General features: G+C 39.0%; 1 protein-coding gene across 3 annotated transcripts in view; it reads left to right on the top strand.

The window, feature by feature from the left end:
* The window catches only part of LOC114059540 (cohesin subunit SA-2-like), a 57,440-nt gene that overhangs the window by 27,629 nt on the left and 17,445 nt on the right, over nucleotides 1-12,366 (top strand). For all 3 annotated transcript variants that reach the window (XM_027888100.1, XM_027888102.1, XM_027888101.1), the window contains 9 exons: nucleotides 4,462-4,569; nucleotides 6,484-6,592; nucleotides 7,403-7,520; nucleotides 7,827-7,930; nucleotides 8,349-8,441; nucleotides 8,530-8,619; nucleotides 9,640-9,843; nucleotides 11,406-11,482; nucleotides 11,823-11,910. In XM_027888100.1, coding sequence (XP_027743901.1) covers nucleotides 4,462-4,569; nucleotides 6,484-6,592; nucleotides 7,403-7,520; nucleotides 7,827-7,930; nucleotides 8,349-8,441; nucleotides 8,530-8,619; nucleotides 9,640-9,843; nucleotides 11,406-11,482; nucleotides 11,823-11,910 — 991 coding nt within the window. The remainder of the gene's footprint in view (nucleotides 1-4,461; nucleotides 4,570-6,483; nucleotides 6,593-7,402; nucleotides 7,521-7,826; nucleotides 7,931-8,348; nucleotides 8,442-8,529; nucleotides 8,620-9,639; nucleotides 9,844-11,405; nucleotides 11,483-11,822; nucleotides 11,911-12,366) is intronic.

Below are 12,366 nucleotides of genomic sequence, written 5' to 3'. Positions count from 1 at the left end.
TAATTTTTGTGTGCTTAATTACCTAAAAGAGTAGAGGGATTTTGGATAGAAGCAGCGAAAGTAATTATGTAACTGTGGTAGAGGTATGGGGGAAGGTTACAAGTGGTGCGGGTAGGGGCGCAAATCTACAATTAGCTTGAATATGTAAATAGCACAGGGGAAAATGACTTTGTATTACATTAGTTAAATGTAACTAGAAATTAAACTGAGTTTTAAATGCAAAACACATCAGTCTGTCACAGCATAATCACGGTGTATTGCAACACGCTAATCCTGTTGAAAAGTGGTGGGAAAGGACTACTGTTATATTGTGGTAGCAACCATGTTATCACTTTGCTGATCACCAAAGTGTGTCCTGAAATACCTGCAATGACAGCAGGGGAGTGAGAATGAGATAACAGAACAAATCAGCCAATTTTTTTACCTAAAATTTTATTGCAGACATTAGAACAGCTGGAACATATATTTTTTTGGTTGATAGTTCACAGTGCAGAAATACTGTTTTTACAATGTATTGTCAGGTTTGGATATTTAACTTGACTTAATTTTAAGTGCAAAATGAACTGATTCTTTTTTAATTGAGATACTATACCTGGGATTGCCAGTGTCCCCATAATGTCTACCAGATCTTTCCCTGCACAGCTGTAAAAAACAAAGAGCAGGGTGGCAAAACTCTGAAAAGTGCATCGGGTGTATTTTTATTTTACTGTTGTGATTTTAATGGTTATTCTTGATATAAACAACAGTGCTGCCCAAGTCAGGCAACTCCAGCAGTCATACCTCTTGCAAAATGAAACAAAAAGCAGCAGATATGAAATCTTTCAACTGGTGCCATATGCGGAACAAAATCAGGCTGTGATCTCCCTCTAGGGTATCCCAGCTTCTTCTTTGTGACATGTTCACACTGAAGTGCGGAGAAAATGGTATGTCATGACATTGGTATGTGGAAGGCCATGCCTGTTTATTTTTAGGCACCTAAACACTGGCAGGAACTTCTGGCTTAACCTTTATATGTTGCTTGGCCTTCTGAGGGCTGTAAATTTGCAACAGTGTTATTGCTGTATTTGAAGTATTCTTTGAACATCTTATATATGTAAAAAAGAGGGACACCCATTTACTGTGGTAGCATTAGTGCAGCTGGTAGCAGGTATAGTCAAGTGCTGCTACTTCCAGAGACAAGTAAAATGCCTAGGCACTCATTTGTATGGAAGTTATGAAGAGAAACCTCATTGTATTACAGAGAGTAGTGATTGAACAGTATGTGAAAAGTAGTAGTAGTAGTACACGCAGGTATTCCTTCCTATTCAAGAAAAAAAAAAGAGAAAAGGTGCTGAAGTGGTGTCATGAGTGTCAGCCAGTTCTGCAAAGAAAATGGATTCTTCTCCCCACCTTTGCTTCTGTTCCGTTAGGGGTGGCTTGCTATGCAGCCAGAGCTATTGCATTTGACCTACTCATATCTTGAGGAGAGAGGAAATAACACTGCTATAGATTAATGTAACTGGGGCAAATGCCTAGCCTCTTCGAACACAAAGTCAAAACCAAGGAGGTTGGGATTTCAGAAATCACAGAATGGCTGAAGTTAGGAGGGGTCATCTGGTCCATACCCCCTGCTCAAGCAGGGCCACCAGGAGCATATTGCTCAGGACTACATCCAGATGGCTTTTGAGTATCTCTGACAAGGGAGGCTCCACAACCTCCCTGAGCAGCCTGTGCCAGTGCTCTGTCACCCTCACAATGAAAACATGTTTCCTGATGTTCAGAAGGAGCCTCCTGTGTTTCAGTTTGTGCCTGTTGCCTCTGGTCCTGGGCACCACTGAGCAGAGCCTGGCTCCATCTTCTTTACTCCCTCCATCAGGTATTTAAACATATTGATAAAATCCCCCTGAGCCTTCTCTTCTGAAGCCTAAACAGTCTCAGCTCCCTCAACCTTTCCTCATAGGAGAGATGCTCCAGTCCCTTGATCATCTTTTACTGGGGAGCCCAGCACTGGACCCAGCACTCCAGGTGTGGCCTCACCAGTGCTGAGCAGAGGGTAAGGATAACCTCTCCAAGTCTGCTGGTAACACTCTTAATGCAGGCTAGGGTACCATTCACCTGCTGTTCATCAAGAGCACATTGGTGGCTCATGTTCGACTTGGTGTCTGCCAGGACTGCCAGGTCCTTTCCTAAGGATAGAAAATTTCTGTGGAAAGGCAGTTACATTAGTACAGTAAAGGTAGAGTCCTCAATTTCTACCCAGAGAGATGGCAGGCATATTGCTGAGCTCTTTGAGCTATCTGAACAATTTAGGCAAGGAATTCCTTTAAAATAGGGACATTCAGGTATTGCATTCACTGTTTCCATAAATATGCTAAGAAGAGAAAACCTGAAATATAAAGAATAAATTCAAATATAAAAAAAGTGTACATTTGCCTGGCATATTCCTACAGGAAATTCCATTTAAGCATAAGGAAGAAGTTTTTCATTGTAGGAGTGGTCCAATAAGGGATCAAGTTGAGAGAGATGTGGAATCTCTGACTTTGTAGGTATTCAAAACCTGATTGGACACAACCCTCATCAACTTGCTCTAGCTGATCCTCTTCAGGGGGTTGGACTAGGTGATTTGTAGAGGTGCTGTCCATCCTCAGCTGTTCTGTGATTCTGTGTTGGCTCAATCTAGATCACAATATGTTTGTATGGAAATGTCTTCTTTTCCAAGCTGTCGACAGTTTAAAAAGAAAAGAAAAAGAAAATGGCAAAGACATCCTCATGGAAATTAGCACTTTAAAAGAATTAAATAATAGGTTGACATTGAAAAGAATGAAAGAAACATTGTCAGACTGCTAGTTTATTTCTGTAAACTCCCCATAGCCTTTTAATATAAAGACTTGCTATATAATGTATTTTTATTCCTGTAAGTGCTCTTTGTTGTCAGTCTTTGTTTTACTCTCACTTGTTAAACTTGTAGAAGTTTAATACATTTGATCATTCATAGCTTCATAGGACACACCAATGCTTATTCATATACCCTAATGCACCATTTTACCTCTTTCAATTTCTTACTGTTTAACATTAATAAACACATTTTTACTCTATTTCCCCAGTTTTGTAGGTGGTTGAATGAGTCACATGAATATTTTGCTTTGTGTGATTTCATGAAATGTATACTCAGAGCTCTTTCTATATGTTCTATTACTGCAAATGTATGATGAAGGAAATTGCATGTTCAGAGGATCCACCAAAACTTGCCTGAAGTATGTAAGGGAGCTTTTCTTTTTGGTTGAGGGCAAGCATTATCCTGTAATATTGATCCGTCAGTTCTGGAGACATACCATTAGCACTTTCCTTTAAAGACCTTTTTAATGGATGCTCACTGATACTCTCACCTAATGTGAGCTCACGTTTTTTTCAGTCAGGTTGAAGGATGTTTTGGGGCATTGTGACTTGTAAGAATGCCGAAGGATGTAATGGGTTGGAGACAAATGGGCAAGTGTAGGAAGGACTGCTGATTTTTTTTAGACATCACTCCTAGCAAATGAAGAGCATGAATCCTCAGTCGTAGAGGGGGGTGTTGGACCACAACTGCAGCTGTTTTTGAGCTTTTACTACTTGAGGATTGAATGCAGTGATAAATAAAAACTCCTTTCCTCTCACCTGTGTGTAGTAAGTGTAAGGATATCATGTGATGCTCTTTCATTCTCTGAAGTAGCTTAATCCTATGATATTGCTGTGGCTGCAAGAAGCAGGTACTTTGAAACTGTAATCCTTGCTTTGGGTTCACTCCCCTGGTATCTCTTTGTTGGGTTATTCAGCCTTGATGCTTCAGTTTCTTTTTTGTAAAAGATTGAAATTAATAACTTTTCTACCTCATAGAGCGTTCTAGGTTTACTGGTTGGCACGTGGTGTTCTCAAGATGTGTAGCTGAATGAAAAAAATTTGTGACATTTGAGTGTTTGTGTTTGTGCAGAGAGGTCACAGTCATAAGCATGCTACCAAGTGTGTGTTTTGATTTTTTCTTACACGTGACTCTGTACAAGCCTAGTGTAATAGAATATAGGTTTTAAAATACTGTAACAAATAATTTAAAAATAATTTGTACTGCAAAAGGAAGGCTTCTTATTTTTTATTATATTCTATGGTGAACATCTAAGCATAAAGGCATGATTTTCCTGTTTTATTACTATTGCTCTTTTTCCTGTGACCCCTGATCAACTGTAATTATGCTTTAAATTAATGTTCCTGTCTATGCAGTGGGCCTGATTTGTCATGGCTTGCACAGAACTCTTGTTTCTATACACAGTGAGTAACAGAAAGCTGCTAATTTTGCTTGAGAGCATTTTTAGAAATGCCCTACAAAAACGTAGCTGTGTAAACAAGTGGCACGGCTATGGAGAATCAGGTCTAGTAAAAGCTGGACATAGCATTCATACTATTCTTTGCAGATAAACCTGAACTATAACTTCCGTTGTTATTTTTGCCTAGGAACTGTGAGGATGTGTTATCAGCTGAAGACTGTGAAATGTTATACCAGTTTGTTTATACCACACACCGTCCACTTGCAGTAGCAGCTGGGGAATTCCTTTACAAAAGGTATCTCTGCCTGCCTACTTCTTGCATATTCTCATTTGTGTCGGAATTAAGGTGGATTATTTTAAGGGGGACATTAAGCATTCATTTTACTGCTGAAAGTGCTGAATCAGAAGAGAAAAGCTGTCTGGGGGTAATTGCATGTTTCCGTGCACAGCCCTGGCACAATAGCATGAGAAAAGTGGCAAGACTAACGTGGAGAATATGAAACTACTGACTGATTCACAAAATGCCATGCTATGTTGAGAGCATGCCCTCTTTCTTTCCACTTTCTTTTCTTGTTGCTTTGCTTCTTAAAAGCTAATCTGTCACCTGGCATCTGTGGTTTTTCATAGCTTTGGTGATTAATCACAAAAATGGCCTCCTCTTCTCCCTTTGGAAGTTGCCTTATACTTTGAATAATGAGAGAGGCAGCAGATTAAAAAACCCTCCCAATTTTCTGTCAGGTTAATGAAGTACAGGGTTTATCTTCCCCAGGAGTAACTCTTATAAATGGGCAACAATGGTTGCATGAAATGAATGGAGTTGGTGAACTAAAAGAGAAGAGATAAATATTCTGTCTCTACAGCTGAGAGAATAATTTTGCCTTACAAAAAGGATTGAAACTAAAAATATTTCGGCAAGAATTTTGTGGGGAAAAATTCAGAAATAATAATTGTGTTTCCACACATGCAGGATCCCCTCCTAGTTGTCTTTTCCTATATAGCTGAATTGTTGACATTCTTGAATTTGTGGAGCCAAGTCCAACAGAAAGACAAATGCAGATAAATTTCTGTTTTGACAAGTCTGCTGTCACATCTGCTAGACTTAGTCTTTTGTGTTGGTCCTAATATTCTCTCATAAATCAGATGTTTTTCATCTCAGAACTCTGCTGCTTTTTATCATTAAAGTGGTTTGCCCTAAAAGCTTTCCTTTTTCTACCCAGCTGGCCAGCGCAATTTGGTCACCTTGACCCTGTAAACCTCATCCTTGTGCTTGTTTGCCCAGTTCTTCTCTCTGGCACTTCTACCAGTCTAGAAACGTTCATTCTAGTGTGATAGAGATGTTAGTGACACTCTCCCCAGTCATACTGTTAAAAGTTTTAGTGTAAATGTTTATGCTTTCCACCCCCGCTGCCCCTGCTTCTTAATTTGCACAAAATCTCCTCAGTGACTGCCTATTTTACCTTAGGTTACTTAGTTGGCATAAATTATACCAGCAGAAGCACTTCCTGAAAGTATAAGCTTTTATTGATGTTTAGTAATGTGGTCCAGCTCTTAAATCAAAGCCTTTTGGGCCATGCAGTAATCTGTAGGGATGGCCTTCCTGTAGTTATTTTGGGATTAGCACTTTTCTTGAGCAGTACAGTCACAGCCATTGTGGAGAAAGGGGGAAATGGAAATTGAAGTGTCATATGGTGCTTCATACTGCAGACAGAAAAGGAAGAACAGATTTTCCATTATATTTATGAAGGTAATTGCCTCTTATAAATACAAGATACGGTGCTTTCTTTAAGAAGCTGCGGTTCTAAGATGTACCGTGATGTGATTAATGGCTGTGAAGTAATATCTCTATTCTGTTGCTGAGGTTTAGATTTGGCCTAGAGCAAGCTCCTTTTCAAGCATGAGCAAATGCCTACCTCATTATATCATCACTTGTGTGGAATCTACATCTATTGTCCAGAAAGTTGGCAGGGTACCTGTGAAATTATCAGAAATAGTCTCTGCATCCACAGGGATAGCAGATCTCTGATAATGGAAAACAATCTACTCTCTTTTTTCTTTCATCTTGTAAAAAAGTCTAATGTTATTTGGGGTAAATAAGTAGACGCTTAGGAGGAATACAGTTCGTGGGATCTTGACAGAATTAGTGTTATGTTGGCAAATGAGTATAAGGAGAACGTGGCAGAACTGTACTGACTTCCTTTTCTGTTGGCAGGCTGCTTACTCATGAGGGAGATGAAGAAGTTCAGCCCAAAGGAGGAAGAAAGTTTGGGGCAAGTACTGACCAGTTGAAAAGATTAATACACTTTTTCCTGGAGAGTGAGGTGAGGAGAACAGACCCTGCAGTAAGCCTTTGAAACCCAGTGTTGCATGTTAAATTAAGTGTTGGCTTCCTTTGAAAGCAGTTTCTTGGGGTGAGCTCTGAAATGTTTGGTGTTTGGAATGTTTTTGCTCCCTAGGTTAAGTTTTTGATTAAGGCATTTCTGTTCTGTTGTATTAAAACTAATTCACAACTGTGCTAATGGAGAGGATCAGTGCTGAAGCAGTTTCTGAAAACAAACCTAAAAGACCAATGTGACTGAGTGAGGGTTTTTTGGTCTGTGTCCATGTCTTTCTGCAGGTGTATGTGGCTTGTTGTACCATGCTTTATGCTCCATTTAAAGTTTTATCAGCTTAAGTGCTGTGCTTCACTGTTTAGCTTCTGCAGGGGTGCAGGCCTGTATCTGGCCAAAGTGTCTCAGGCACAGCAGTTTTGAATCTTTCTGCAAAGAATTTCATAGATGACTCGTTTCTAGTCCTATGGCTGTATTTTTAGATGTTATGTTCAGCAATATAAGAGCAATACAGAAGCTAGTTTTAAGGAGATTATTTAAATTACAAGGGAAAGATATCCTAAAAAGAGAAAATATTTTTCTGCCTTTTCCTGCTTTTTTCCCCCCATTTTCCTTCTTTGTATCAGATTGAAGACATGTTTAAATATTGATTAGCCTCAAACAAAATATGTTAGAATACTCTGTGTGAATATATGTGAGACTGACAAAGCTTTGTCATTGGAAAAGGGGAGAGGAACATATGAAGCTGTATTTCTTTTATTGGTATGTTTGCTTCTATAAGCTTCTGTTTTTAATCCCTAGCTACACAAACACGTTGCATACCTTATAGACAGCTTGTGGGACTGGGCAGGCAAGTTCCTGAAGGACTGGGAGTGCATGACAACTCTTCTATTAAAAAATGCTGAAGAAGATGGAGAAGGTGGGTAAGCTGAGGACGTTGTTTCTGAATTAATCTCTCCATACTGTTTTTGAAGCTTGCCTTAGCTAGTTTAGGATCATTTCATATTGCCGTACCATTTAATCCTGGATTGTGGTCCCCAAGTGTCACAAAAGCAGGTGCAACTCAGTGCACTGCCAATGTAATATTTATGTCAACATATTTGTTTTATTCAGTATTCTGTATTTTTGTAATGTTAGTTTAGAAACAATTGCTCAGATAACGAATAGGCTGCTGCTTCATCTGAATACTTTTTTTTTTGTGATGCTGAGACTGATTTACTTACAGCACTGAGCGATGCCCAGGAAGGTGCTCTCATTGAAATTATCCTCGCAACGGTTAGAGAAGCAGCTGAAGGTCATCCTCCAGTGGGCAGAGGTGCAGCCAAAAAAGTCAGTGCATCTTAGTCTTATTTATTCCCATTCTCTTTGCCTTTTGATCTTTGCCAGATAGCATGTTCCTAGTTGGAGATGTATCTTAGGAAATAAAATAGCATATTTTTGTGAAATGACAGTGTCTTTTGACCTCTAGATCTTGTTAGAAGTGGATGGACATAAGCATTAGAGGAAAGCCACTTGAAGCTTGTTATTGACAACTGATGAGCATTTTATCCATGAGATATAGCTGTACAATGATTTGCATCTATTTTAAGGTTAACAAAACAAAAAAAAAGGCATCTGGTTTTCTCTGGAAAAGTATCTTAGCTTGATATGCTTGAGACAATGCCATGTGAGTTAACCTTGGGTTATATGTAAAATTCTACTCAAATCTCAGAGATTTTGTAATTGAAACAAAATCGTTTATTTGCAGATTCTGTCAGTAAAAGAGAAGAAAATACAATTGGAAGATTGTACCAAAATTACTGAACACTTTATTATGGTGCTTCCTCAGCTCTTGGCAAAGGTAACTTAACAGCTGCTCTGTGAATGCATGTTAAATATTTCATTAAAATTCCTGCAGCATACTCATATCCTGTTTTTTTTCTCTGCAGTATTCAACAGATGCACAAAAAGTGGCAAATCTTCTGCAGATTCCTCAGTATTATGATTTAGATGTTTACAGTATGGGACATCAAGAAAAGGTAAATAGCAATTGGGGTAATTGGTTCACGTGGAATGTGCTAAATTCATGCTAAATTCAACACCGAGAATTTAGTGGGATTTGGAACAAGTAGGAGATTGCTGAAATACAAAGAAATGGTCTCATACCTTAAGGGAAATGGTATTATTCAGGCTTTATTTTTTTATTTGGGGCTGTCAAAGAAAAGCTATAGTGCTTGTCAGTTCTGATATGCTGTGACTGGCCCTGGTGGGTGATGATTTGTGGTTTCGTGTGGTAGGCCCGGCCCTGGGTTTTTTCAGTGCTGGGTGGAGAGAGGGTGGGTTACACCGTGTGTCTTAACTTGATGTCTCCCAGGAGTTTACTACAGAATAGGTTTCATTCTACTTGAGGGCTGACTCCCAGCTGCTGGGGAATGACAGTAACTGAAAGATAAGAATGGAGATAGTATATCTGCTGATGGGAAAGGGATGGTCAGAAATGGATAGATGAAATCTTTGAAATAGCTTAATGTGTTCTTAAGCAGGAATGTTTACAGGGAGGTAATGTTAGGCAAACACTCCTAGGTTAACTTCAGCACAAAATGTTAACTGGAAGAGAGAGAGTCAGCAGAACAGCAGAAATTACCTCTTCCTCCTAGGAGTGAAGACCCCAGTTGCTGACATGATCTGAAACATTCTCCATCCTCCACTCCTGAGGGAGACAACTTTCATTGGAGACACACTTGTTCTTTGAAAAGGCATATTTTATTCTCTTCCTTTTTCTTCATGTAGTGTTAAACACGTATTGCTGAAGTTGCACATAAAGCAGTTGCTTCATTCTTTAGGAAGATCTAGAGACATAATAACGAAAAAGAACTATAAACGCAGAAAAAAAAGTTGTAGCCTCTAATCCTGCCCCTCTGCTCCTTAGACTGGCATTTGGTTATAAGACTGCATCTTGGTTATATGACCTACAGGGATATATGGGCTTAGTGAAATGATTTAAAGCATAAGTGGATTTCTGTACAATTTACCTACAATACCCCTTTTATTACCTGCAGCATTTGGATGCTTTGCTGAGAGAGGTAAAAGACATTGTGGCCAAACACTCTGACATGTCTGTCCTCGAGGCTTCCTCCAGGACTTATTATATCCTCTGCAGTGAAGAAATTGCCATTTATAGCCAGGTGGATTGTGCTCGAACTCAACTGATAGATGAGTTGACGGAACAGCTTAACCAGCTACTAGATTGCTTCTGGCAAAAGGTGAGTGTGACTCACTGTGGAGGTAACCAGACTGTTTCACTATGAAAAAAAAAAAAGGAAGACAAGAAAAATGAAGGGGGTTATGAAACTATTCTCTGCCTGCTGTTTCTGCTTGAAGGGTGAAGAACTTTGAAAGATGGGTTTGCGCCTCTGGAAAGATTTGTTGTTCGTATTTTAATGAAGCAGATGTATTTTTGCAGGAACAGAGTGAGGAAAATTATAAACAAGGTAGTCCGCACCCGCAACGGGGCATTTTATGTCTTTTGGCAGGCTTTTATTGGACACTGATGTTGTAAATTGTGTCAAGCCAAAAAATCCCCTAACCTCAGATTGGAACTATTTTGTTGATCTGTGTCAGTGTGGGATAATGTGTACTTAGGAGAAACAAAATAAGTGCCAGACCAGATATTCTGGACCTAAACTCTATAGTTGCTTTGTATTACTCTAGTACTATGCCAAAGAAACTATGGGCAAGATCAGCTAGTAAGTGCTGTGTATCTATAGGTGATGAGATTGTTCCCAAAAAGGTATGTTTCTGTACTTCTATATATTTGACTGTACACAAAATGCCCTTTGTGCTGTCACTTTGGCTGTAGGGGGGAGGAAAAAAAGTAATCAGCAGTCTGTAGTGCAGATTTCATAGCTTTGGGGGTCTTTGAAATAATGACTTTCCCCTTGAAGGAAGACTGCAAAGTCTCCCTCAAAGTTTTTCATTAGGTCTAAAAAGCAGAAACAGCTGGTGGTGATATGAATAGCTTGCTGGCTGAACTGAACAACAGAAGCCTGCAGCTGATCTGATCAACTGTGCCGTCAGGAACAGGTGTCATGCCATGGTATGAGAGTTAACACTGGCAGGTTTTTATTGGACACTGGGATATTGTAAAATGTGTCAAGCTGAAAAATCCCCTAACCTCAGATTGAATTAATTTTATTGGCCTTAAATAGAGATCTATGTCAATGTGGGAGAATGTGTATTTATGAGAAACAAGATAAGTGCTAGACCAGGGATTCTTCAACTCCCCCGTAGTGTGATCCATATCTAAATAAAGAGATTTTTCTCCTGGAACCCCTCCCTTCTAATTCCTGGTTGTATATATCGTCCCCCAGAATCACGTAGTATACTTGTGGAAACGACAGCTATTGCATCTATGGGAAAGTATTTCATATATTTTTAGCTATCTTTGAATGTGATCTGGCAGCTGGAAGCAAAGAAGGTCAGCACCATGTGAACAGTTAGCTTTCCAGAGATCCTTAACAACTGTGTGAAGGACCACGTTAGCCTAATTGCTAGTTTTTACTCTGTGTTAGCAATACTGTAGTCTAGGGAGGCTGCCATGGGGTTATTAATGGCAGGGATGTTTCCTTATAGAAAATTTCTGTGCAGTTACATTGTTTTCTTTTTACTGTAGAGGACAACATGAGTAGGGTGATCAAAGGTGAAGGTACTGGGGAGTGCTGGAAGAGAGTGATTCAAGCTTGTGGGTTGGTTGGGAAGAGAACATAGTAGTGGCCTTTCCTTTCTCTGGCTAATTACTTTCTCTTTCCCAACTTTCATGATTTAGGAAGGAGGATTTCGTATGGATGCAGGAGCAATTTCCCAGATGAACTCTGCTTTGAGAAGAGTAGCAGCTTTTCATAAGTGAGATGTTCATTTACACAATTTACATTCCCTTATACTTAAAATGTCAACCTTACACATGGAAATTGAGAATTGCTTTTTGGGTTTAATAGGGTTTTTCACACAGGAATGAAATGCTCCGTTTTTGCAAAGAGAAGTCTAATGCTGAGTTTTGAATACTCAAGGTTGCAGTGTTAGATCACAAAAACTTACTTTTCCACCCTTATAATTAATATTTAGTTGTTTAATGTTATTGTTCTACATCATCTGAAGTAAAAAATAGGATATATTTAACCTGTTTGGTCAGGTGAGACCTAATTTCTTGCTTAGTGTATCATTATAATTACCTTTTCACTTGCAGTGCTCATGATCTCACCAAGTGGAATCTGTATGACAAGACTTTAAGGTTCCTGGTGTTTGAAATGGAACATGGGAGTTTGCCTGTTCTGGTGAGTTGTTAATATTTAACAGTGAAAAACGTTTTTCTTGATGAAAGCACAAAAAATAGAAAATATTAAATAATCTTATATATCAATGTCCTATGAGACAGGAAGATATTGTTTCCATTTCTCAATCTGGGACACTGAGGCTGCCTTTGGTATAAAATTATCATAATCTGTAAATTCATGCCTCTATATTAATTTATTTTTGAGATTGTCCAGAACTGTGATAATCATCTGACATCTGGACTGATCCTTTGTCATGTTCAGTACTTCCAGTGATTGCACTGTTTCATTTTCAGTACATATGAGATTGTTGAGACTATGAAGACCCTTTTTAAGATTGCCTGTAACCAGAAATTGGAATACTTTGGACCTGTTGCTTACATATGTTGACTCTTGGTGTAATGGTTTGTAATTACCAATTGTCTTAACTGCAGCCTTTGGGTTATCTGATTTTCTCAA

This window comes from Empidonax traillii, unplaced genomic scaffold, assembly GCF_003031625.1.
Source record: "Empidonax traillii isolate 1590-97213 ecotype Southwest subspecies unplaced genomic scaffold, ASM303162v1 scaffold231:size1146757, whole genome shotgun sequence".
NCBI lineage: Eukaryota > Metazoa > Chordata > Aves > Passeriformes > Tyrannidae > Empidonax > Empidonax traillii.
The sequence above is the reverse complement of the archived record's forward strand: the minus strand, read 5'-3'. Positions and strand labels throughout refer to the sequence as shown.